Source organism: Petaurus breviceps, unplaced genomic scaffold (assembly GCF_028583685.1).
Source record: "Petaurus breviceps papuanus isolate PSGF00001 unplaced genomic scaffold, PetGlider_PUasm1.0 90775, whole genome shotgun sequence".
Lineage (NCBI taxonomy): Eukaryota > Metazoa > Chordata > Mammalia > Diprotodontia > Petauridae > Petaurus > Petaurus breviceps.
This window is the reverse complement of record NW_027187342.1, coordinates 608026-631381: the sequence shown is the minus strand read 5'-3', so window position 1 is coordinate 631381 and position 23356 is coordinate 608026. Positions and strand designations below refer to the sequence as shown.

Genomic DNA, 23356 nt, shown 5'->3' with positions numbered 1-23356 from the left:
CATGGCCAATGTAGGAAATTTATTTTGCTTGATTGTACATGTTTGTAATAGAGATTTTGTTTTTCTTTTTCAGTTGAAGGGGTGAGGTAAAGGCAGATTTTTGCTGATTAAAAAAAAAAAAAGATGAACATTTAAGCCTAAAAATACAAGTATCACTGGGAGTGGCTCATGAATCATTTCCACCAATTTAGTCAGTACTCAGGGATTCAATTCATCTAGGTCAAGGGACTTTGAACTCGTTTTGGACAGTTAAAATACTTTCTTACCATCTCCTTATTTATGTTAGGTATCAACTCATTAATTGTTCATTTTGTTTCGTCCAGTCTAAATATCCTTCTACATGGCAAAGAAGACAAGCAAAATAAGAATAGAGCAGCCCTCTTTTATTCCCTAAAAGGTTTGTCCATAGATTATTACATCAGGAAGAGCCATTAGGGATCATTTCTTCTAATTCTCCCATTTTGCAAATAAGGAAACTGAGGATCAAAAAAGTTAAATAACTTGCCTAAATTCACACAGCAAGTCAGAGGCCTGAATTTCCAAGTACCAGTTGTTTTTTTTTTTTTATCATGCTACCCTTAGTTTGGCAAATTCATATTCTCAAAAAGGTTGTTTTATAGAATGTAGAAAATGATGAAAGGGAAGAAGTTTGGGTGGTTATAATCACTGCTGGGTCATAACAAATGTCTAAAGAACATAAGTTTTTGCATTGAAGCAACAGACTTCCCATGGTATTGGAGGGGAAGGGGGAATATTAAAGGTGGAAGAAGGATATTAATGGCTGCATCTCTGTCTAGAAATCATGATATAGAGAAAAATCTTGATGTCACAGGTGGGTGGGTGGGGTGGGTAAGAAAATCTAGGTTCCATGTGCTTATCCATAAAAGTTATGGTTTAGTGGGGAGAAAACCCTGAAACAGTAGGACTAAATCTCTATCTCTTACCTATATGAACAGATATACATATACACATGAGAGTGCTCATTCTACACTCTCAGACTTTTACCTATATATATAGAGGTAGATGGCATGTTTCATCAATAGTCCTTGGACATTGCAGCTGATCATTATGCTGATCAGAGTTCCTAGGTCTTTCAGAGTTGTTTTATCTCGACAGTATTGTTGTCATATAAATTATTCTCTTCTGGTTCTGTTCAACTTACTCTACATGTTCATACAGTCTTCCCAGGGTTTTGTGAAACCATTTCCTTCATTTTTACAGCACTAACATATATTATAACTTGTTTAGGTATTCCTCAATTGATAGGCATCCCTCAGTCTACTTCTTTGCCATCACCAAAAGAGGTATGAATGTTTTTGTGCATCCTTATTTCACTTAGGACTAATCCCTTAATATACCCTCCCTTTAATTCCCCCTTCTCCCCCTTTTGAATGAAATGTATTTCTGTGCCCAATTTTGTGTGTGTATTCTTCCCTCCTATATTTGAAAAATTATGGAGAACAGAAGAGGTGTTAGAGCAAATGTTAAATGCTTAGCTTTCAAAAAAAAAATAGAAAATGGAATTTGTACTCCATCTTAGTGAGCCTAACTGCATTTCCTGGCAAAATGGTTAGTGAACATCTAGAAAAAAGGAAGTGGTAATTAAAAACAGGCAGCATGGCTGAATTCTAGAACAAGTCATGCCACAGTATAACATTGTTTGCTTTTTTGACAGGAATCCCTATAAATTCAGGAAAGTGCTCTAGATTCAGTTTATGTAGTTTGTCTCCATTTTAGCAAAGCATTGATTAAAGTCTTGTGCTATTCTTTTGGTAGAAAAAACTAGAAAGAATTCTGTTTGGAAAAAATGTAATATAAATTTGTTGTTCATCTGTGTCCAGCTCTTCATGACACCCTGGTCCTTCTGACCCGAGGGACTCATCTTCCAGTGCTCTGCCTTTTAACATTTTAATATTGTTTGTGGGGTTTTCTTGACAAAGATACTTGAGTGGTTTGCCATTTCCTTCTCCAGTAATGTAGACTAGATGATAATAAATTTAGAGCAGTGATTCTTATCATAGGATCTAGAAGCTTCTTTTAAAAATATTTGATAACTATATATCAATATAATTGGTTTCATTTGTAGTTCTATGCATTTTATTTCATTCATTTAAAGCATTTTGAGAAAGGGTTGATAGTTTCAGTAAATTGTCAAATGTGATAGCTGGTGGGGGAGGGGGAAGGAAGTATGGTGAATGTTGGTAGGTTGTCTATGACAAAAAAAGTTAAGAACCCCTCTTAAGGATTTGGAATGGATTGAATAGCTAGACTGTAATATTAGCCATTAATTAGTAGCTGTTTAGCATATTAACATTGTGTTTGGATAAAGGTATAGATGTCATACTCATCATAGTTACAGGTAATGCAAATTGAGGACAGATAGGTAAGCCACTGAATGACAGCTAGAATATAAAAAGGTTTTGATAGGCTAGAATATTTGGCTGAATCTAATAAAATTTGGGAAAAACACAAATACTTACACTTATGAATTTGGTTTTTCCAACCAAAGTATAAGATGGAGGAAGCATGGGTTAGATAGCAGTAGTTATCTGGGGGAAAAAAATCAAGTTTTTGAGACTGTAAGCTCAATATGAGTCAACATTCTAACATGGTAGCCAAGAACGTTAATGTGAACTTAACCTGCATTAATAGAGGCATAGCCTCCACAGGCTATATTTCTTCCAGTGATGCAGATCATAACTCATCCATGCCCTTTCAATTTAGGAGACTCCTGACCTGCCCTATAAACTTTTTGAAAGAGGTATACTCAGTTTGTTGGGGGGAGGGGCAGATGTTACATGGATACCAATAGTGCACAATGATTGGTCCATCATTTATTCCCTGTTCTGCCAAATGACTGGCCTACCTTTTTTTCTCCCTCAATGCTTCATAATATAAATATTGTATTTTTAATGTTTTTTAATTGAGTAGTTTTACTTTTCGGTACCAAATTACAAAAATGAGTAGCCTGTTTTATGTTTCTCCTAATGTAATTTTTAAGCTATTAATTCCATTTGCTTTTTACTTGTAGCTATTGCTTGTTCCTGATGTTCTTTGGTTAGTGCCCCTTAATAGAAAGCTTTCCATTGCTCCATTAAAAAGAGGTGCTCCTTTGCTACCTTTAAAATGCTCTGTTGGCTTTAGAAAAGGCTCTGAATTTGGGCCCAGGAGACAAAAGCTAAATCTGGCTCTTGCCATCAGCCTTTCTTTTTGACTTGTGACTTTTCTGACCCTGAGTTCTTCATTTATACAGTGAGGGAGATGAAGATTATCTTTTACAGATCTAAAATGCTGTGACTCGAAATAGAATTGTTTTAATGTGACATATAATTGGCTATCTGGGGATGTGAAGAGAATTGTTTAGCAATCATGTGCAGTATGTGATTTAGTTAGTAATGTCAGTCAGGCCTATAAAAGTGTACTACAAATCTCATTGTTTCATATACATGTATGTATATACATTTAGCATATATGTGTATATATACACATAGTACATATATCTATCTACACATGTATACATGTTTTCTTTTCAGCATTTTAGAACTTTTCCATTTTGTTTTATTTCCTTAGTAATTCTATTTTACTACTTCTGAAGACCCAAATTACAGTTGCTTTGCATCTTATTATTTATAGATAATAGTATATAATTAGTAGATGACTTCCTGAGTTATCTATGATAGGCCATAAAAAAGTTTTGCTTGATCAATTATTTATCAAGTACCAGTCACTGTTGTGTTAAGCATTGGAGATCTAAAGACTAAACTAAACTAAAAAAACAAAAAAACAAAAAACAGAACTTGATGATCAGCCTTCTGGTAATGAGTTTTCCCAAACATAACAAAGCTAGAACATTATTCTAATGCTTCGTTATGTGATAGATGTGATCCAACCAAGTACTATAAGGGAATTCCCTTGGAGCATATGCTCTATCAAAACATTCTACCAAACTTGAGGCTTTGCATTCCTGTTGGTTGCTGGACCTACAAATTAAGTTTGAAGTAATTCTGTGAGCAAAATATTACAGTTTTCATTACAAATTAATTATAGATTAATTACAAATATCAGGACTGCTGCCTAAGTTTATTGCTTGTTGTAAGGTACATTTTTCATGTTTAACATAATCCATTTAGAATTTTACAAGAACATCTTGTTAGGTTTGGTACTAGTGATTGTGAATCTGATTTGAAGCATAGGATTAGACAGATAAGACTAAGAGAAAACTTACTTAAGGTAAAATTGAACATTTTTGTTCTCATGATAATGTCCAGTATAATTGTAAGTGACACAGTTTTTGCCTAAATACGAGTCATTAAGATATTTCTCATCTATTGAGGTTCAAACTGTCTTGGGATGAATTTATCTTAAAGCTGATCCAGGTTTGCTTAGTCCCCATCTCCCCTCCCCCATCTTCCTTTTTTTAGGTCAAGCAATGTTACATACAATGGAGAAGGATCGCTTTTATTTTTAATAACTTTTATTTTTACTTAAATTTTGCTTTGAAATCCACCCCCCCTTATTAAGCAGTCTCTTGTCACAAAGAATTTTTAAAAAGTTCACAGCCCACAAATCAGCAGAATCTGACTGTAAATGGCAGTGTTTCATACTTGTAAATCTCCAGCTCTGCAAAGAAATGAAAGGAGGTGCATTTTCATATGTCTTCTTTGGGGTCAAGCTCATCATATTTAGAGAGTTCAGGTTTTGTTGTTTTTAACATTTAATTGCTGCAGTCATTCTTTATATTGCTTACCTGATATTGCTTTATTCTTTTTCCAGTTCATAAAAGTCTTCTGTGTGTTTGTGAATTATTCACATGATGCAGTAATACTCTACATTCATGTACCCTGTTTGTCTAGCTATTCCAGTGGTCACCTACTTTGTTTCCAGTTTTTGCTGCCACGAAAAATTGCTGCTATGACTATTTTGGAGTTATGTGGGACCTTTCTTTTTGTCTTTGACCTCCAGAGAAACACTTTGAAAGATGATTTTTTGTTTTGTTTTTACAGGTATGTAGGCAACCTTTCCCGAGATGTGACAGAAGCTCTAATTCTTCAGCTGTTCAGCCAGATTGGACCATGCAAAAACTGCAAGATGATTATGGATGTAAGGGTATTTTACTTAGTTCTTCTTTTTAAAATAATAATTCCAGAAATTAATTCAGGGTTTGTCAATTATTAATGAGGATTGGCGTTGGGGGGGGAGAGGTGTGTATGTGTGTAAAATATACGTACATGTACACACATACATATAAAGTGAATCATTGAAATTAGTCATTGAGCTCCACTTCATCTTTCAGAAAAAGTTTTATGAAAAAGTTTTTGAGGGAAGTTTTCTATTTTTCACAAGAAAAGAATATCATAACTAGGAATCTAAGGAGTTTTGAGGCATAAGCTTCTTGGTTATATTAGAAATATCTTTAATATAGGGAATCTTGAAATTAAGTGTTTTGAAATTGAAATATAATAAAAGTCCTTCAGTATATTTTTTGAATTTTTATTGAGAGCTTTTGTTTTTATATTACACAAGCCATTCCTGGATAGATTTCCCTACATACATTTGACATCTCTTTTGTAACAAAGAAAAGCAGTTAAGCAAAACACATGACCACATCTGATAATGTATGAAACATTTTACACATGTAATCCCCACCTCTGGAGATGTGTTTTTATCAAATCTGTTTTCTGGGATCAAGATTGGTCATTACAATTATTTTGTATTCAGTTTTCTCTTAGGAGGCTACAAACATTTAAACATGTGTTTTTAAGTTTTAAAATTTACATTTAATTAGATCCCATCTACCTGTTCTGCAAAAGGATTTGGCTTTTCCATATAAACCTTAGTATATTCATATGACAGTGAAATCCTGGATCTAGTTGGTGGTAGAGAGGCTTTTAAAATGCATATTAAAAAATTCATAATGTGGGGGGAAAACTTGTATAGAGATTCTTTTTCTTAAAGTTTAATTTTCTTTTCCCCTTCACTGTCTTAAAAGTCTCTTATTTCTCTTTTCTTTCAAGATACCACCCTGAGAATTTAGTTTAATGGGTCCTTATTTCACTTGTTTCCTTCTGTGTTTCCCTCCCTATATCCTGTCTCCCCCCTAACCTTTCTCCTGTATTTGTTGTTTTTTAAAAATTGACTTTGGACTCCCAAATACTTTGTTATATGTATTTTAAATTTCAAAATATTAGCTCCCTATATCTGCTTCGGTGCCCATAATATTACCCATGTTTGTGTACTCTAATCAATTAAAAATTGTTCTTCTTTATGGATGCACTGTATTGATCTTAAATCTACCCACATACCTGTGGATTGGGGGCAGTGGTTTGGGATAGGAATGATAGGAATCAAGGAATGGTAAAGTTAAAGGGAGATTAAAAATATTTTTTCCCTACTTTTTTCTTTCTTCCCTCATTCTTCCCATTCCAGATTTTTGCCTTGACTTTAGGTGAACAAGAATTTTAGGCTTTACATGTGGAATGGAAAAGGAAAGATTGCCCTTGATAAGCACACCTGAATACAGGGTTGTTATCTTTTGCTGGACTAATTTGAAGATTTTTATAAGTCATGTCTTCCCCTTCCTCTTCCCTTTCCCCCAACCCTAATCCCCAAAGCATGAATTCTCTGAGCATTTCTTGGGAGCAAAGGATTATATGAACATCCTTTCTTTGCTCTAATTTCCAGGTAGACTGCTCAAATGCCTTCTTGTGGTCCAGGCTTAGTAAGTCATATGAGCATTCATTTTCATTTGTATATTCTACTTGTAAGATAACTAGGTACTTTTCTGATTTTCCATTTTATTATATAATGTTGCATTTTTTACCTTTATTGTACTACCTTGTATCATTCTGCTCCCTAACAGCACAGGTAGAGTTTTTTAAAAAGATATGTTTTATTGGTGCCTTTTGTTTTTACACTACGCAATTATTTCTAGATAGCCTCCTTACACTAAATGGACCTCTTTTGTAATAACAAATAAAAGAAAAAGGAATTAACAGAATCGACATTTTGTATTTCTTTACATGTCTACTGAAAGGAAAGAGATTCTTCCTCATCTCTTTCCCTTGACCAAGATTGGTCATTACTGTTACTCAGTATTCAACTTCATTTCAGTATTCTTTTCATTAATATTATAATCACTGTGCATATTAGTCTTTGCAGTTAGATCCTGTATGGGATTATATATTTAGATTTGGAAGAGACCTCTGGAGGTATTTTAGTTCATTCTCTCCCATATCCCTCCCCACTTTTGACTTTTTCTTAAAACATAGAGACCTGAAGGTTAAGTGACTTGCTTAGGGTCACACAGATAGTAAGTTACCAGAACCTGGACTTGAACTGATGTTCTTTCAAGTTCAGTATTCTTTCTACTACCATTTGCAGCTTTTGCCCTTAGTTTTTAATCAAATAAGTCTTAACTATATCTCCCTGAATTTCTTGAATTCATTGTTTCTTATGGTTTAGTGATATTACCTACATGACAGTTTGTTTGGTCATTTCCATTTGATGAGGTCCCACTTTGCTGTCAATTTTTTTGCTACCACAAAAATGTGTTGCTACGAATATTTTGACATTATAGTCTCTGTCTTTTTTTGTCTTTAGGGTATATACTCAGTACTAGATGCTCTGGGTCCAAGCATATGAATAATTTAGTGACTTATATAATTTCAAACTACATTTGAGAATGGTTGGACTAGTTTATAGCTCCACCAACAGTATATTAATGTACCTATGTTTCCATAACCCCTACAACGTTGATTACTTCTGAATTTTGCTATAATGGGGGGTTAGATATGAACCCTCATTTTAAAAATTATCCATTTCTTACTGTTATTAATTCGGAACTGTTTCATAAGGTAGTTATAGCTTACACTTTTGCAATTCTTGTTTATATCCTTTGATCTCTTATTGGAGAGATACTGGTAGAATTTCTACAAATATAACAATATTTTAAATTATACAATATTAAGGATGTCTGTTCTTTGCCCTTTTTTATGAAATAAAAGTATTAGTTCTTTCATCATACCCACTTTTGTATCAAAATTAGGTTTCCTTAGTGAAGTCTGTTTGTTTCAAGACCTTTTCATTTCTTTTGATTACTTCCTTTTCTTGTCTATATTGGTGATTGATGTGCCTGAATTTATTTGGATATTTATAGCATTGTTCCATTTTAAATGCTTTAATTCCTTTAAATTTGGGGGGGGGAGTTTAGAGTTAGATCTTGTTTTAAAGAGATTATAGAAAGAGAAATCCCATGGATTACAAGGCCAACTTGTATATTGTAGTGTGTACAGATAAAATATTGGGGGTGTTTGAAATAACACCTCTTTCACTTAGTAATTAATGACCAAGAAGCTTCAGCTTTCAAGATATAGACATGTACCAGGAAGAAACCAGTAAAATCCTGTCAGCCAAAGTATATATTAGAAAGCCTATTTTATTTACGGGAAGTTCCTTTATGCTTTTGCTCAAAGACTATATACTCTTGTTTTAGATAGTATCCTTCTAATAAGCTTGACAAAATGGTTTCTTAGTTTATGATCAGTTAGAAACTGAGGTTTAGGAGGCTCTTTGCTAAAGCTTTATCTGCTTCTGTGTAACAGCTAGTGGACAAAAACTTTAAAAACCCTCAAAAAGAAAGGAAAATCTACATATGTAACTCATTAGGTTACCAAGAAAAACATTTAAGTTGTATTTAGTATATCTTAAGGCAACATGCTTTTAGAAAGGTTTCCATATGAAACAAATGTCAATTAAAAAAAAATTACTTAGTGACAGTAAATAAATCCGATTTCCCGATGTACAGCTTTTTTATATAGTAAATATTTTTAAAGCAGGTTTAAGAAAATGGATAACATGGAGCTTTAAGAAATTGTTTTTTCTGTGTTTTCTTCAACAGACAGCCGGAAATGATCCTTACTGTTTTGTGGAATTCTATGAGCACCGTCATGCAGCTGCAGCACTAGCTGCTATGAATGGACGGAAGATAATGGGTAAGGTAAGCTGTCACGACTGAAGGGTGGAGTGAAAATTCAACAGTTGTTATACAGTATTAAGTGGATGAGACCCTTCTAAAATAGTAGAAAGGGTCAGCTGAACTACAAAAGGTAATTTACATTATTCCTCTTAGCTTTTAATATTAAGGGAAGGGGTTGGGTAAAGCTACTTATATTATAGCCTACCTTGAAGGGAATTGCATCTTATTCATCTTTGCATCCCCACTGTGCCTCTTTGCACTTAGTAGATTCTCAGTTATTGTTTGTTGAATGAAGGAATTTTAATTAGGTATGGATGAAACCTTATAGGAGAATTGGGTACTAAGGGGAGGTTGGAAGCAAGAAGAAAAATGTCCCCTCGGCTAATACTTAAGGTAAGATTAATTCAGTAATGTGAACAGAGAACAGGATATAGGAAAGATATTTCTGTTACCTTTTATTTCTGTATTACAGACTAAAGCAAAAGTGTTAAATATGTTGACTGTAATCTAGTTAGTATTCCTTTTGTGTTCATCATAGACTTGTGTGATTTAATTTATTATACACATGATAAACTAAGTTTTGAAACTGTCTAAATTCAAATTTTTCTTAGATATAACTCTTGAAAATATTTTTTGTAGGAAGTCAAAGTGAATTGGGCAACAACCCCCAGCAGTCAGAAGAAAGATACAAGCAGTAAGTGTATTTTATACTCTTTGATAAATTATTTTTATTGTACACATAGTTTTATTGTAAAGCATATAAGCATCATACATGTTTGCAGTAATGTTTTGATCTTTATCCTAAGATATGATTTAATATGTTTGTGTTAATAAATTTAAGAACAAATCTAATCTTTGTCATCAGGTAGTACCGTTGTCAGCACACTGCGTTCACAAGGTAATTGTATCTTCTTAAACATAAAATGAAATATCTCTGAAGGGTATTCACTAACCACCTGAAGTTTTTGTGTTTTTTTGGTTTTTTATGGCGGGGAGGGAAGGGCTGTATTTGGATTGTCTTTGGCAATATTTCCCCCTTCTTCCCAGCATTGACAGAATGTGTCCTGTAGCAGACTGTTTTAGTCTGGTGCTATTTCAGGTACTCTGAATCCCCTAGGGGTAGTAGTTGATGCTTTAGAAGTTCTTTATCCAACTAAAGAAGGGGCAAGATACTTTTTACTTCCTTGAGGTCTTCCTTGATGTGTGCTACTCTTTACCCAGATTTTCAGAGTGCTTGAGTTGCTTCTAAAAACTGGGTTTCCCAAATGTGTTGCTTAAGGCCAGCCACATGGGGATAGCTTTAAAAAATAGTTGATTTAAACTTATAACTTATGTATCCATTTCTAGAGCGTTGATCAAACTCTTCTGTACATATTAAGGTTTTGTGTATTTTTTTATAAGAATGTATTTATAATTAAAATATCTTGAGCTGTGGGAATCTTTATTTCTCTCCAGTGTACTCTTTAATGACTCTGACATAAAGTTGAAGGGATTACTGTTTTCATTCTGTTGCCTTCAGTCTTAGTTCACTTGCACATGGATTCACATAAACTGAATGGTGTAATGGCTGGGCAACCAAAACTGTTGGCTTTTGAGAAAACTGTCAAATACTTTAACAGCAAACTGTTGCAATGCAAGGTATTTCTTTGATTGTTCTTCACAAACTGTGGTTAAACCAAGTGTTATTTTGTAGCTAGGTTTTGGTATCTTAACTGAAACATTTTCCATTTTTTTTATCAATACCACTATTCTATTTTGATTTATAAAGCATTATATAGTGGTTAACTGAATTAATGTGAATAAATAACACTACTATGATGACTGTCATTTGATATCTTTTTTGCAGAATTTAAATGAACTATATATATAGTTATATATATATATATATAGTATTTTGTATTCTAGAATAGTGACTGGATATGACTGTAACTAAAAATACCAAGTTCAACTTAAGTACGTTACAATAACTTTTAAAAAAACATCCTTGCTATAGTGTCATTGAACAATTATTTTAAGATTATGATAGGATTTATATGCTTAGATATAGAGCTGTGTTTTCCTTGTAATTGTCTGGAGATTATTTCATATCAGCAGTATATTAAATTTGCTTTAAAATTTCTTTTTCAAACTTTAAAATTTTATTTTTCTTTTTACCCCCCACCCTTTTTCCTTCCCCCTTAAAAGATCATTTCCATGTCTTTGTTGGTGATCTCAGTCCAGAAATTACAACTGAAGATATAAAAGCAGCTTTTGCACCATTTGGAAGAATATCGTAAGTAACAGATGGCAACTTAAAGTTCTTTTACTTAGACACAAGTTTACATAACAATAAATGGAAAATGGTCCTTGAGTTTTAGATTTAATTTACAACTAATCAGTGCAAAAATATTAATATACATCTCTAATAGCAGTGTGCCCTCTTTATATTTATAATATATAAATCTTTGGTCTTCAGTTATTTATAAATTCTTAGGTAGTATCTTTATTTTTTTTAAACTTGTTGACCATGGTACATTTCACTTTAACTGTCTTAAGAAATAGGTATCTTGTTTGGTGTCTGTATTAAATTTGTGTAGACCAGGTGGAGGTTTTACTGGCATTCATTTTATGTGAAATATTAATAAAACAATTAGTGAGCATATTTAGGAAAAATGTTTAGTTATAAAACCAAGCTATTTTTACTGTTACAAAAGTATATTAATATTTCATAAAGCCCCCAAATGCTTGTATTTTGTTATGATCATAAATTTAAACCTTCACGAAGACAAATTTAGGTAGCAGTCAAGACAGTACTTCAGTTTTGCAAAGTATTTTACTCTAGTGTATTTGCATAGTTTGTGAGTTTTATCAAAATGGTAATTTATGAGTTTTTTCTCCATTTGTTTTGTCATCATTCCAATTTAGTCTTTACATTTAGCTAAAAGTTTTTAAAGAAACTGTTTAAAGTAAGATTTTTCTTGATGGAAAAGAATACTAATGATGCGAAATTGAAGATTATTGGAAATAATTGGTCTTTTAGTACAAGAGTCAACAAATCTGACCCACTGCATATTTTTGAACTGGCCCAGAGCTCATGAACTAAGAATGTTTGGTTTTTTTTTTTTACTACTTTTGAGGGAATAAGAAGCTAGGTAAAGGCAGGCAGGAGATTAAAATAATATATTGAAAAACTTAGAGGTGAAATAAGAATTTTATAATAAATTACAGCATATTTTTAAATTGCCTTCAAAATCACATATCTAAAAGTTTGCTTTTAAAAGCTCACTTTCTATTGCCAAGTTTGTTCTTTGATTATTTGAGAACTGGTTAGGAAATAAGGTCAAGTTTGAATTCCTTGTGTTTCTCTCAGTCTGTTTTAGGTTTTAGAAATAACAGTCAGGCCAACTATGTTTTGCTTTATGTCTTTACTTTTCTTCCTTCTGATGTTTACTTTTGCACATTTCTCTACTCATTTGTCCCTTACATCACAGATATGATAAGGTGAATGAAATGAAACTTTAATTATTTTGTTTCATTCCTTTTAGTTCCTTCAGATACAAATCTAGGTAGAGGAAGAAATTAAAACTTATTTGTTATTTTTGTACTTTTTTATACTTTATTACCAGTTATCAGGAATTAACTATATTTTAGGTCTAACATGAAATATAAATTTTAGTCTCAGCTAATTTAGAACATCTAACTTTATTAGCACATAAAGTAGCTAATACTAATAAGCTTTTCATTGATTTCTTTATTGGAAATATGATGTTCTTAGTTTTTTGTGTGTGTTTTTGAAATATTAGTTTTGCCATGATTTTTCTTAAAATAAAATTTACATAAAGTGATAGAGTGGATCTGACAGCTTTTTTTTACACTGCAGTGTACAGATTTCTTAAATTTAGAAAACATTTTTCAGACAGTTGGTAGCATATTGCCTACTCTCTCACCCTCTTCACTGAAAATAAAAATGTTCCTCTTTTTCTTTTGTCAGATTCGTTCCTTTTTGAGTATAGGAATAGGTTTAAATTAGACAATCAGATAAAGTATTAACTTGGGTATAGTATTTAAACTACAAAATTTAATGCATGTACACAGAAATGTAAGATTAAAAGGATTTTAAATACAAAAAAGTAACTGACAGTTTTCCCTTTTGATCACTTTTTGTCAGCTCATTGGCTCTAAAAATGGCACACATGTTAATTGGAGTGATAGATATTAGATCTTTTAGCATAATAGTACATGCATGGCTTTCTGATATGTGTTTTTGTGGTGAGAATAGCTTGTTTTGAAGGTATGTCATGAGAGAACAAGCTTTATAGCATACTTGGCTAACTTAAAACAGATTGCTTGAAAAATACAGTTTCATTCCAGTTTTTTGAGGTATGGAGTTTTAGCTGTCATAGCTGGGATTTTACTCAATCTCAAATAATAGGGCTCTGGTTATTTTGCAGAGTATCTCTGAAGAATGTGGACAGAATTGCCCTGGCTAACTACAAGCTACGGTTCACAGTGGATAAATGTTGGAATTCTTATTTATTTTCTGAATTTTATAAAATTTGCTTTTATGTCTTGTAGTTTCCAATCAGTCCTGTATGATTACTGTTTTAAAATGCAGTTTAAAATCTTAGTATAAAATTTTAGTGTGTAATTTAAACTGAAGTGTTTTTAGTGTTTATTTTTCTTCAATAATGCAACCATTTCTGAAAATGTCAATTTCTCAAAATTTACAGCTGCCCACAGTCCAAAAAGGGGGTAACGAATTGACCTGAGAAAATTGAATTCAGTTAACAGGCGACGTATGCCTTTTTAATTCCTATTTTTTCCATTTTTTCTATTTTAACTTTTTTTTACTGAGTAGGTAGATTGTGTTGGTAAATAGCAAGTTATAAATTTGCATGGTTAAAGAGAGCCATTCATCTGATGTGCTAGTGAGCTATAAGTGGCTTATTTAATGTGAATAGCTGCTTTGACCATGCCTAGTGCTTAACATAATGTAAAAAGCATTTTGAACTACTGGGAATCAACTTCTGTAAAATATTTGCATATATTTGAGAAGTTAATGATTTGCATGTTTATACAATTTGTTTAATTTACTGCTACATTAGAAAACATTAAATTTTATAGTAGAAAAAGCAAAACTTGCTTTGTCTATTTTGCTGGTGTGTTAAAAGGGCCACTTTAATGATGAAACAAGAAAATAAATTGTGCGTGAAACTCACACTTTTCTTTCTGTAAAAAAAGTTTGATTTGCAAAACTGAAATTCTGATTGCTTCTGATTTTAGAGATGCTCGAGTTGTGAAAGACATGGCAACAGGAAAGTCAAAAGGATATGGCTTTGTTTCCTTCTTCAACAAATGGGTAAGTTCTGATCAAGCTCAGAGTTATTCTGGCAGTTGAATGCCTTAAAAATTAGGAATGTCTTGGTTCATATTCTGCTTCTGACATGCTGACTGTTACATAGAGGCAAGACTCTTTGTGCTCCCAAGCACATAATCATCTAAGAGTAAAAAAGTTATCTAGTAGCTGTTCCTTATTTTTTCCTTTTTACCTTATGATCATTTTCAGCTAATAGCATTTCACTACAAGGTAGAGTGCTAGAGTATCTTTAAATCTCTTGTTTCTATCATTCATTTATCAAGAAGCATATATTGAATGCCTACTATGTACACAAGCACCAAAAAACAAAACCAAAAAACCCAAAACAATTTGTGAGGAGACCTCAGGGAATGAAAGTATTGTCTCAGTTGGAGTTTATATCTTTTCTCATGCCTTTGATTTGTTCATCCTTGTACTTGATTACCACAAATTGTTGAAAAACCTGTGGGTGAGTTTTGGCTCAAAATAGTTTTATCTCTGTATTTGACAACTTTATATCATTTATTCCAGCCAACACATTATGCAAGAATTACTATATAGTTTGTTACCCTTTCATACCCTTGTTTTCCCAATAGTTTTTTGAGGATATACCATAAGATTTGGGAGTTCAGAGAAGAAAAAGTCTGTTAATTCTGCTGATATTCCATATGGATAAGAACATTCACTTAGGGAAAATTAATTTGTTTCTTTGTAATGACTCTTTAAGGTCAAATATTAGTTATACTATTCTGGGATTTTGTTGCATCCATAGAAGGTTGCCCTTAGTACATTTTTCAGCAGCCCTGTGAAGTAGGTAGTACACATGTTCATATCCTTATTTTGTAGCAAAGAAAACTTGCAACTCAGGGAAGTTATTAATAAGTCACATGGCTAATAAATTTTGAAGAGCTAGATTCAAACTCAGGTTGCCTGATTGTGTGCTTTTCCCACTATGCCCTGTTGGTTACACAGTAATGTCTTATTTGTGTTTCTTTGCTATGAAATACTTTTTACTTTGATTATTTTTAGTGGATTTTTTTTTTTTTTTTTTGCCTTTTGGAGGGCAGTTGGGGTTAAGTAACCTGCCCAAGGTTACACAACTAGTTTTTCTGTGTGGGTGTTTTGTCTGAGGCCGGAACCGAACTTGGGTCCTCCTGACTCCAGGGCTGGCGCTTTACTCACTGCGCCACCTAGCCGCCCCCATTTTTTTTAAATTACTGGATATTTCTTTACTTTTTATACTAAACATATTAAACCTTTTTTGATGACATAATATTATGATGAATATAATGATGCCCTCAGTGACTGTTGATGTTTAGAGCTGTATGCTGCTGTACCACACTCTTTCTCTTGTTCTTATGTGTGATTAGTTGTGTCTTCTGTCTCATTGTCATGTCTTGCCACCTTGCTCTAGAGGCTGTCTGTTAGGGAATATAATAGTAAAATAAGGTTATTATTTTAAGTCATTCTGTTCTAAGTGAGGAAGTGGGACCTTTCTAGCGCATGGAACTCCAGAGAACTCTGTCACAGATATCTTTTCATTTCAGGTTCTTGGCTAGACATCTACTCTATGTTTATGTTTGTCAGAAGTCCTAATGAACTTCTTCTCAAGGTTGTTAGAAAAGTACTTTGTAAAATATAGAGTACTGTGTATGTGTGAGCTGTTATTATCATAACTTTATTGAGAGCACCTCTATTCATAAAGACCTTATGTGAATTAACTCTGATTTCATTTTTGTTTTCCTTTGAAAATTTCCTACAGTAATTTTTCTTCATAATTCTGTCCATAGATTTTGGGTAGGCATGGTTATACAGACCAATTGAGTATTACTTAACATCAGCTGAAACATTTTTGTCTTTTATTTTTGTTATGGTGAATAGGATGCAGAAAATGCCATACAGCAGATGGGTGGACAGTGGCTTGGAGGAAGACAAATCAGAACTAACTGGGCAACACGAAAACCTCCAGCTCCAAAGAGTACATATGAATGTAAGTGTGAAAGAAAAGAAAAAGAAATGTAGATTTGGGGGTGGGGGGGGAGGAGGGAAGTATAGCAGGTTTTAAATGTCATAACTGCTCTTGGAGACTTACTGCTGAACCAGAAAAGCAAATCAAGGCTAGTTTTTAAAAAGTTCTTTTTTATTTATGGTGTTTTTACACAAATAACAATTGCGTGGTATTTCTACTTTCAGGTCTCTTGCTTAAAAGTGGAGCGAAAATACAATACTTTTAAAAGAATTTTGTGATTGGCAGGGATGTGGATTAGTAGTAGAATAAATGTAATGAATGCATAGAATTGATAGTTACAAATGAAAGCTTTTTCTTAGTGTTTCACAGTAATATTTACGAAATTTAATATCAAAACTTTTCCTTTTCTTTTCCCCTCCCCTATTTTTTCCCTCCCCTAGCAAATACCAAACAACTGTCTTATGATGATGTGGTAAATCAGTCCAGTCCAAGCAACTGCACTGTGTACTGTGGGGGTGTTACTTCGGGCTTAACAGGTATGTGTTTTATATGTCTGTCTATATCTATATCTATATTTATATCTATATCTATATCACGAATCAGATTGATGTTTTGTGATTCAATTTGAAATCCAAAGAGAAAAAGTATAGGATCTTTATAACCTAAATCTCGTTTTTGAATTCTAGAACAATTAATGCGCCAGACTTTTTCACCATTTGGACAGATAATGGAAATTCGAGTCTTCCCAGACAAAGGATACTCATTTGTACGGTATGTTTTTGTGTTTGTTTTTTTTTTGGGGGGGGGGGTATGGTTTCTTTTTACATTTTCCAATAGATTTTCTTTGTATTTCAAGATAGGCTCAATTAAGGAAGTCATCCAGGGAGGCTAACTTTTTAGTTGTCCTTTGAAAGGACTTAAGATCATTTAGTCTAAATTCTTTCATCTGTAGAAATAATTTTAAAACTTTTTAAATCAAAGAAAGAACCTAAGCCAGGTATGTTGATGGGTAAGATTATGTTGTAGCTTCATAGAATTTTAGAGCTGAAAGGACCTAGAAGTAATTCATTTTACAGATGACATAGTGGTCCAGAGGAGTAAAAGTTCTTGTCTATGATCATGCCTTGCTAGGAATTGAACCTCAGGTCTAATGACACTAAAGTCTAATCTTCTCTTTGCTATAACCAAACTGTATTCTGTCCTGTCCAGCAGGGAGCCTGTATGAAAAATATTACCCAGTGAAGTCAAACTTTCAAAAATGAACTAAAGAATCTTTATGTTATTCCTTTAAAACTCAGGAGTAGGGGATTGGAAAGTATATCCCATTGGTACAAATGGTGGTACATGAGGCCAATGTGGGGAAAGATGTTTGGGCCCATAGTATGTAGGAAGATAATTTTGTCTCTTGATAGAGATAAATCAAGCTGAGAAAGCAATTTATAAATAACGCTGACAAAAACATGTACTATACAAAATTCCTTTTGGAAATGCTAGACATGAGATTTTACCTTAGAAAAAATTTTCATTCATATTATTTGCTTGGTGGAAAAGTATATTGATTCACAAATGGTCTCAAAATTGGGCTTCATATAGATGGTTTCACATCATTATGCCCCAGTTTCTTTTTTAAGATTTTTTCTTTTTGGAGGGGGGATGGTAGGGCAATTGGGGTTAAGTGACTTGCCCAAGGTCACACAGCTAGTAAGTGTTAAGTGTCTGAGGCCAGATTTGAACTCAGTTCCTCTTGACTCCAGGGCCAGTGCTCTACTCATTGTGCCACCTGGCTTCCCCCCAAATTATTCTTATGGTTAAATTAGAGGGGGTGAAAAGGGAAGCGTCAACATCAAGAAAAGTTGTATTTGTGTGGATTTGCCAGTGGAGTTCTGTATGTATTATCTATTTAATGGCCTCTTCTCAGTCCTCATCCTTCTTACATTTCTAAAACCTTTGATATTGTTAATCCCCCCTGTCTCCTAGATAGTCTTTCTGGATTTTTATGGTAGTCCTTTCTCTTCTTTCTCTTCCTAACTTTCTTTTTCTCAATCTCCTTTGCTTGCTAAATATTCACACTAGGCTCACTAATTGATGGTGTGCCCCAAAGCCCTGTCCCTGGACCTTTTTTCTCTCTTTCTCCCTAGGTGACCTTAATCAGTTCTTAGGGATTTACTTGTCTCTGTTTAGATGGCTTCCACATCTGTTTTCAAGCCTTAAGTCTCTCTTCTTATCTCCAGTCTGGTATGTCTTGGACTGTCCATACTAGATATCCTGTCAATATCTTAAACTCCTAGTTCTTTTGCTCTTTGATACGTTGTGTTCCAAGACCTGCGGTCCTTTAATGTCTCTGCCGCTAGGTCTTGTGTAATTCTGATTGTGGTACCATCATACTGAAATAGTTTTCATTTTGATGCTTTTAATATTTTATCCTTGAGCTGGGAGTTTTGTGATATTCCTTTGAGTTTTTCTCATAGGATTTCTTTTAATTGGTATGGTTTTTTTCTATTTCTACTTTCTCCCCTTGTTCTAATGTTTCAGTACAGTTTTCTTTAATTATTTCTTATATCAAGATTAGTTTTTTGATCATAACTTTAAGTTAGTCCAATTATTTTTATATTTTGTCTTCTTGATTTGTTGATTTTCTTATAAGATGTTTCACTTTCTCTTCTGTTCTTTCATTATTCATATTTTGTTTAATCATTTCTTGATATCTTATAATTTTACTGACTTCACTTTGCCCAGTTCTAATTTTCAAGGTGTCATTTTCTTCCTTGGGGATTTTGGATCTCCTTTTCTAGTTGGTTGACTTTTCTTTCATACCCTTCTTATTTTTCTTGGATTATTCTTATTTTCTTTTTTAGTTTTTCCTCCACCTCTGTCATTTGATTTTTTAAGTCTTTTTTAAGGTCTTCTATAGATTCTTTTTGGGCAGGTAACCATTTGATATTACTCTTTGGGGGTTTCTTTACTTCAATATCCTCCTCTGAAGATGACCCCAGTCATCTCTATTCCCATAATAGGTTTTTGTGGTTGAATTATTTCTCCTTTGCCTGTGCATTATTTTGTGGTGATAGCTTAAGGTCACCTCTAGTCCTGGAGTATGGGAAATGGCGCCTCTTGCCCCAGATCTTCAGTTCTTCCCTCTAGCCTGAGACCAAAGCCAAACCTCCAACCTCCTATAAGTGCCTACAGCCAGGGACTTTCTGGCCCACTGCTTCTGCACTCACTGGGTATGTGCTGGTTTCTTCTCAAAACACCCCCCCCCCCCCCCCTTTGCTCTTTGAAACGCAGCTGGGTCTGTGGTCAGCAGAGGTTCCCTCTTCCTGGGCTCAAACACCAAATTCCCTTCCCTATACCAGGTGTAAAACTTCCAGTCCTGGGGCCAAAGGCAGCCTCTAAAACCAACTAACCCCAGAACTTGCCGCTTGATTTTTAATGTTTAAGAGACTTGCTGCTTGCTGTTAAAACAGAACTTAGCCTGGAGGTGTTTACCTTTCAGGGGGACTGAACCTCCTCCTAGGATTTTTCTTCCAGTCTTCTCAGATTGTCCCAGATGGACCCTGGTTATGCCCCTGTTCTTACTTATCGTCACCCACACTTTATTCGCTCTAAGGTGCTATTTTAGCTTTTTTTTTTTTTTGGAGGGGGGATGGTAGGGCAGTTGGGGTTAAGTGACTTGCCCAAGGTCACATGGCTAGTAAGTGTTATGTGTATGCGGCCAGATTTGAACTCATGTCCTCCTAACTCCAGGGCTGATGCTCTATTCACCGCTCCACCTAGCTGCCCCTTTTATTCTTTTTGTGTGAGAAAATCTTGAGAGCTTGGAATTTTCTGGCCTGTTCCACCATCTTCCCAGAATCCTCCCTCCATACAGCTTCTAAAACACTTTGGTTAAAGTACACACCTGACCGTGTTATCTCCACTACTCAGTAAACTCTAATCATACCCTCTAGAATCATATGTAAGCTGCTCTTTTTGGCATTTTAAGCTCATCTTAACCTGGCCTCATACAAGTTGTTTCTCTGAGATCCAGCCATCTGCCTCCTGCCATTCTTCTGACTTATCTGCTCTAAACTGCTCTTTCTTTCCTTGCTCTTTCCTCTTAGAATCCTGAACTTTTTAGGAGTTCTTTTCCAGTCCCCTCTGCTGTTAATATGTTCCCCTTTAAGGTTAGCTTATATCTAATTTGGATAGGTTTTAGATATTTTTGATATATGTGCATCTCTTCCCTGTTAGAGTGCCAACTTCTTGAGGGCAGACTTTTTTTGCTTCTAAGATTGAAGCCTTGGTACATATCTTTGAATGGTAATACAGAAAAAGGAGGATGAAATGATAAATGAGGAATTGGCTGCTGGCTAACCTAGAAAAAAATGCCCAGCATTTGGAGTTAAAATTACATGGTTTCTGCTTCTAGTTTTTAATCTTGCTGCTTTGGGATTAATTGCTTATTTTTCTGAAGAGTATCCAGTAAGGATAGCTGTTTCTTGTACTCTAAGCATTTTCACCTCCTTTCATATGGCACAGATATTTAGAGCAAAGTTAATATGAAGCACTTAAGACAATTTTTATATATGCTCAACATCTGTTGTATTTTTTCAAAAAAATCTTAGGAAATTGTGGCTGTTTCTAGGCCCTTAGCATGGTTTGGAAATGGATTACAGTAGAGGATGTTTTAAATTAGTGATTTATCTTGGATTAGGAACACTTTGGTGGGAAAGGCATTTTATCTTATTCCTTCAGACATAACTCACCATGTTGTTTTTAATTTTAGGATTAAATTATGATCATGAGTTTAAAATCAGTTAAAAAAAAAGTGTGGAAAGCTCTTTTGACCAGAGGTAGTTAGGGAGAGCAAGTCATATTCTCAGGGCCTCTGTTTCATTATCATTAAGGTTCCTTTTAACACAAAAATATGCTATAATTTCAGCCCTTTCTATTTTAGTTGTTTTTTGTTGGGTGTTTTTTTAATTGCCTTTTTTGCATTGATTTAAAAATATATTTGGGAATTGTACTAGCATTCATCATATTTGCCACTGTCAGACAATTCTCCATGCTTACTTATTCCTGTTTCCCATTCACAAAGGCCAAAATAGAACAGTCCTTTGATAAGTGAAAATCATTCTATAGACTAGATGGTCTCTAAAGTTCCTACCAACTCTGAATCCTATGGTTGTAAATAAGAGATCACTTTAAAGAATCAATAAAGCAGCTTCTTTTTTGAGGTGGGGCAGATTGGCTGGCCAATTGTTTTTTAAAAGATTTTATTTAGGATTAAGGGAATAAAATAATTGGTTATTTTTAATATTGTATTTAATAGGTTCAATTCCCATGAGAGTGCTGCACATGCAATTGTTTCAGTTAATGGTACTACAATTGAAGGACATGTTGTGAAATGCTATTGGGGCAAAGAAACTCTTGATATGCTAAATCCAGTTCAACAGGTAAGAGAGTTCTTGATATTGGTATTTAATTTCTGGGCTCATAAGGGTTACTTTAGAATAAATATTTGTTATTAAATCCTTGTTAATAGGCTTCTAGCTAAAATTATAGTGTATAAGGGCTGTTCCTACATGTATTATAGTTCCAGAGTGGTGTTTCATGGATTGCAGTGGTGACATGGTGAATGTGACCTCCTCAATTGACTCATGCTCACACAGTGGATTTAAAAATGCTCCGACAAACATAACAGGGTATTAAATCTTTTTTTAATACTTGATAGATTTATTCACATACTGTGCAGATAACTCACAAGCATGCTTGGGTCAATTTAAACAAAAATTGTTAATATATATTTATTAGGGCCTTAAAGTTGTCCTCCAGATTGCCGTACATTATTCTTCAGTGCAACTAGTGGTTTAAACTTTGCACCATAGCGCTCTCCTCTGAAGAGAAGCTATAGATGGAGCACATAATAAGTAGGAGCTGGAATGTCGTGGATTGTGCAAGTATGCAAACCCAAATATAAATATATTTTCTAATTATAAATTATATTTGCTTTTTGAAGTCAGTCAGTTGAGTATTAGTTAAATTCCTACTGAGCACTTTTATGTACCAAGGATTCACAGTAGGAATGCAGTAAATACCACGTTCCCTTCAACAGATTTAAAATATGATTGGATTTATAGTCCTTTCAGAATAACAATTCATAAAGCATTCTACCTGTAATCTTTAAATCAGTCATCTCTGCTTTTTTAAAAACTTATCTCCCTATACACACACTCAAGTACAACATTTCATTATCAATACAATTTATACTACTACATTTCAAAGAGACTGCACTTAAGAACGCCGAGCAGAAATGCATCTTCACTTTATTAAGAACCACTTGCCAAATTCTAGTTTGTTCTCAATGTGATAATGGCCCTTATGTATTGTGACTAAATATAGTGGATATAGTTTTTATGTTCAGATTGTTTCTGCTTTGGTAACTTCATATAATACTAACTTGAGTTGTTATAATTTTATTTAAAAGCAGAATCAAATTGGATATCCACAGGCTTATGGTCAGTGGGGCCAGTGGTATGGAAATGCCCAACAAATTGGCCAGTACATGCCCAATGGTTGGCAAGTACCTGCATATGGAATGTACGGACAGGCATGGAATCAACAGGGATTTAAGTAAGTATGTTTGCTATTTTACTGTTGCTTGAATAGGGGCTATTAGGGAGCAAATGTTCAACATTTAATGGGTATTATGCTGCTTTCACTAAAGAGTAGCAACTATGTCAGAGTTACTGGTTTTTGAAATACTTAAGTTTTTGACTTGAATTGTTTGCTTTTAGAATTTTCTTACAAACATTGCCTTTATGAATATCTGGTTTTATCAGTTTTTGCAATTCTTAACTATGAAATAGACCATTTTTTAGCAAGGAAAAAAATTGATAAGCCTTAATCTTATTTTCCTGTGGTCACATAGTAGCCATTCTGGATGCCCTTGCTTCACTGGCGATTGTGGGTTTTTCCCCCAACAAAAGATGTTATGAATCCTAGAGGACACAAGCCAGTTTTGAAGAGTGTCTGTTTTGGGGATGGTATATGTATGGGGGTGGTGAACCTATTTTGAGAAATTTTTCTGTATTCTGTA

At 33.9% G+C, this 23356-nt stretch overlaps 1 protein-coding gene across 14 annotated transcripts in view; it reads left to right on the top strand.

Moving 5' to 3' along the window:
- The window catches only part of TIA1 (TIA1 cytotoxic granule associated RNA binding protein), a 47869-nt gene that overhangs the window by 22622 nt on the left and 1891 nt on the right, over positions 1 to 23356 (top strand). The window contains exons 2-13 of one of the 14 annotated variants that reach the window (XM_069068865.1): positions 5004 to 5106; positions 6686 to 6718; positions 8897 to 8995; positions 9614 to 9668; positions 9840 to 9872; positions 11159 to 11246; positions 14237 to 14312; positions 16191 to 16299; positions 16719 to 16814; positions 16965 to 17049; positions 21590 to 21713; positions 22745 to 22890. In XM_069068865.1, coding sequence (XP_068924966.1) covers positions 5004 to 5106; positions 6686 to 6718; positions 8897 to 8995; positions 9614 to 9668; positions 9840 to 9872; positions 11159 to 11246; positions 14237 to 14312; positions 16191 to 16299; positions 16719 to 16814; positions 16965 to 17049; positions 21590 to 21713; positions 22745 to 22890 — 1047 coding nt within the window. Of the gene's footprint in view, positions 1 to 5003; positions 5107 to 6681; positions 6719 to 8896; positions 8996 to 9613; positions 9669 to 9839; positions 9873 to 11158; positions 11247 to 14236; positions 14313 to 16190; positions 16300 to 16718; positions 16815 to 16964; positions 17050 to 21589; positions 21714 to 22744; positions 22891 to 23356 lie in introns of those variants that run through there. The other 13 variants (XM_069068853.1, XM_069068864.1, XM_069068852.1 and 10 more) reach the window with 13 other exon arrangements.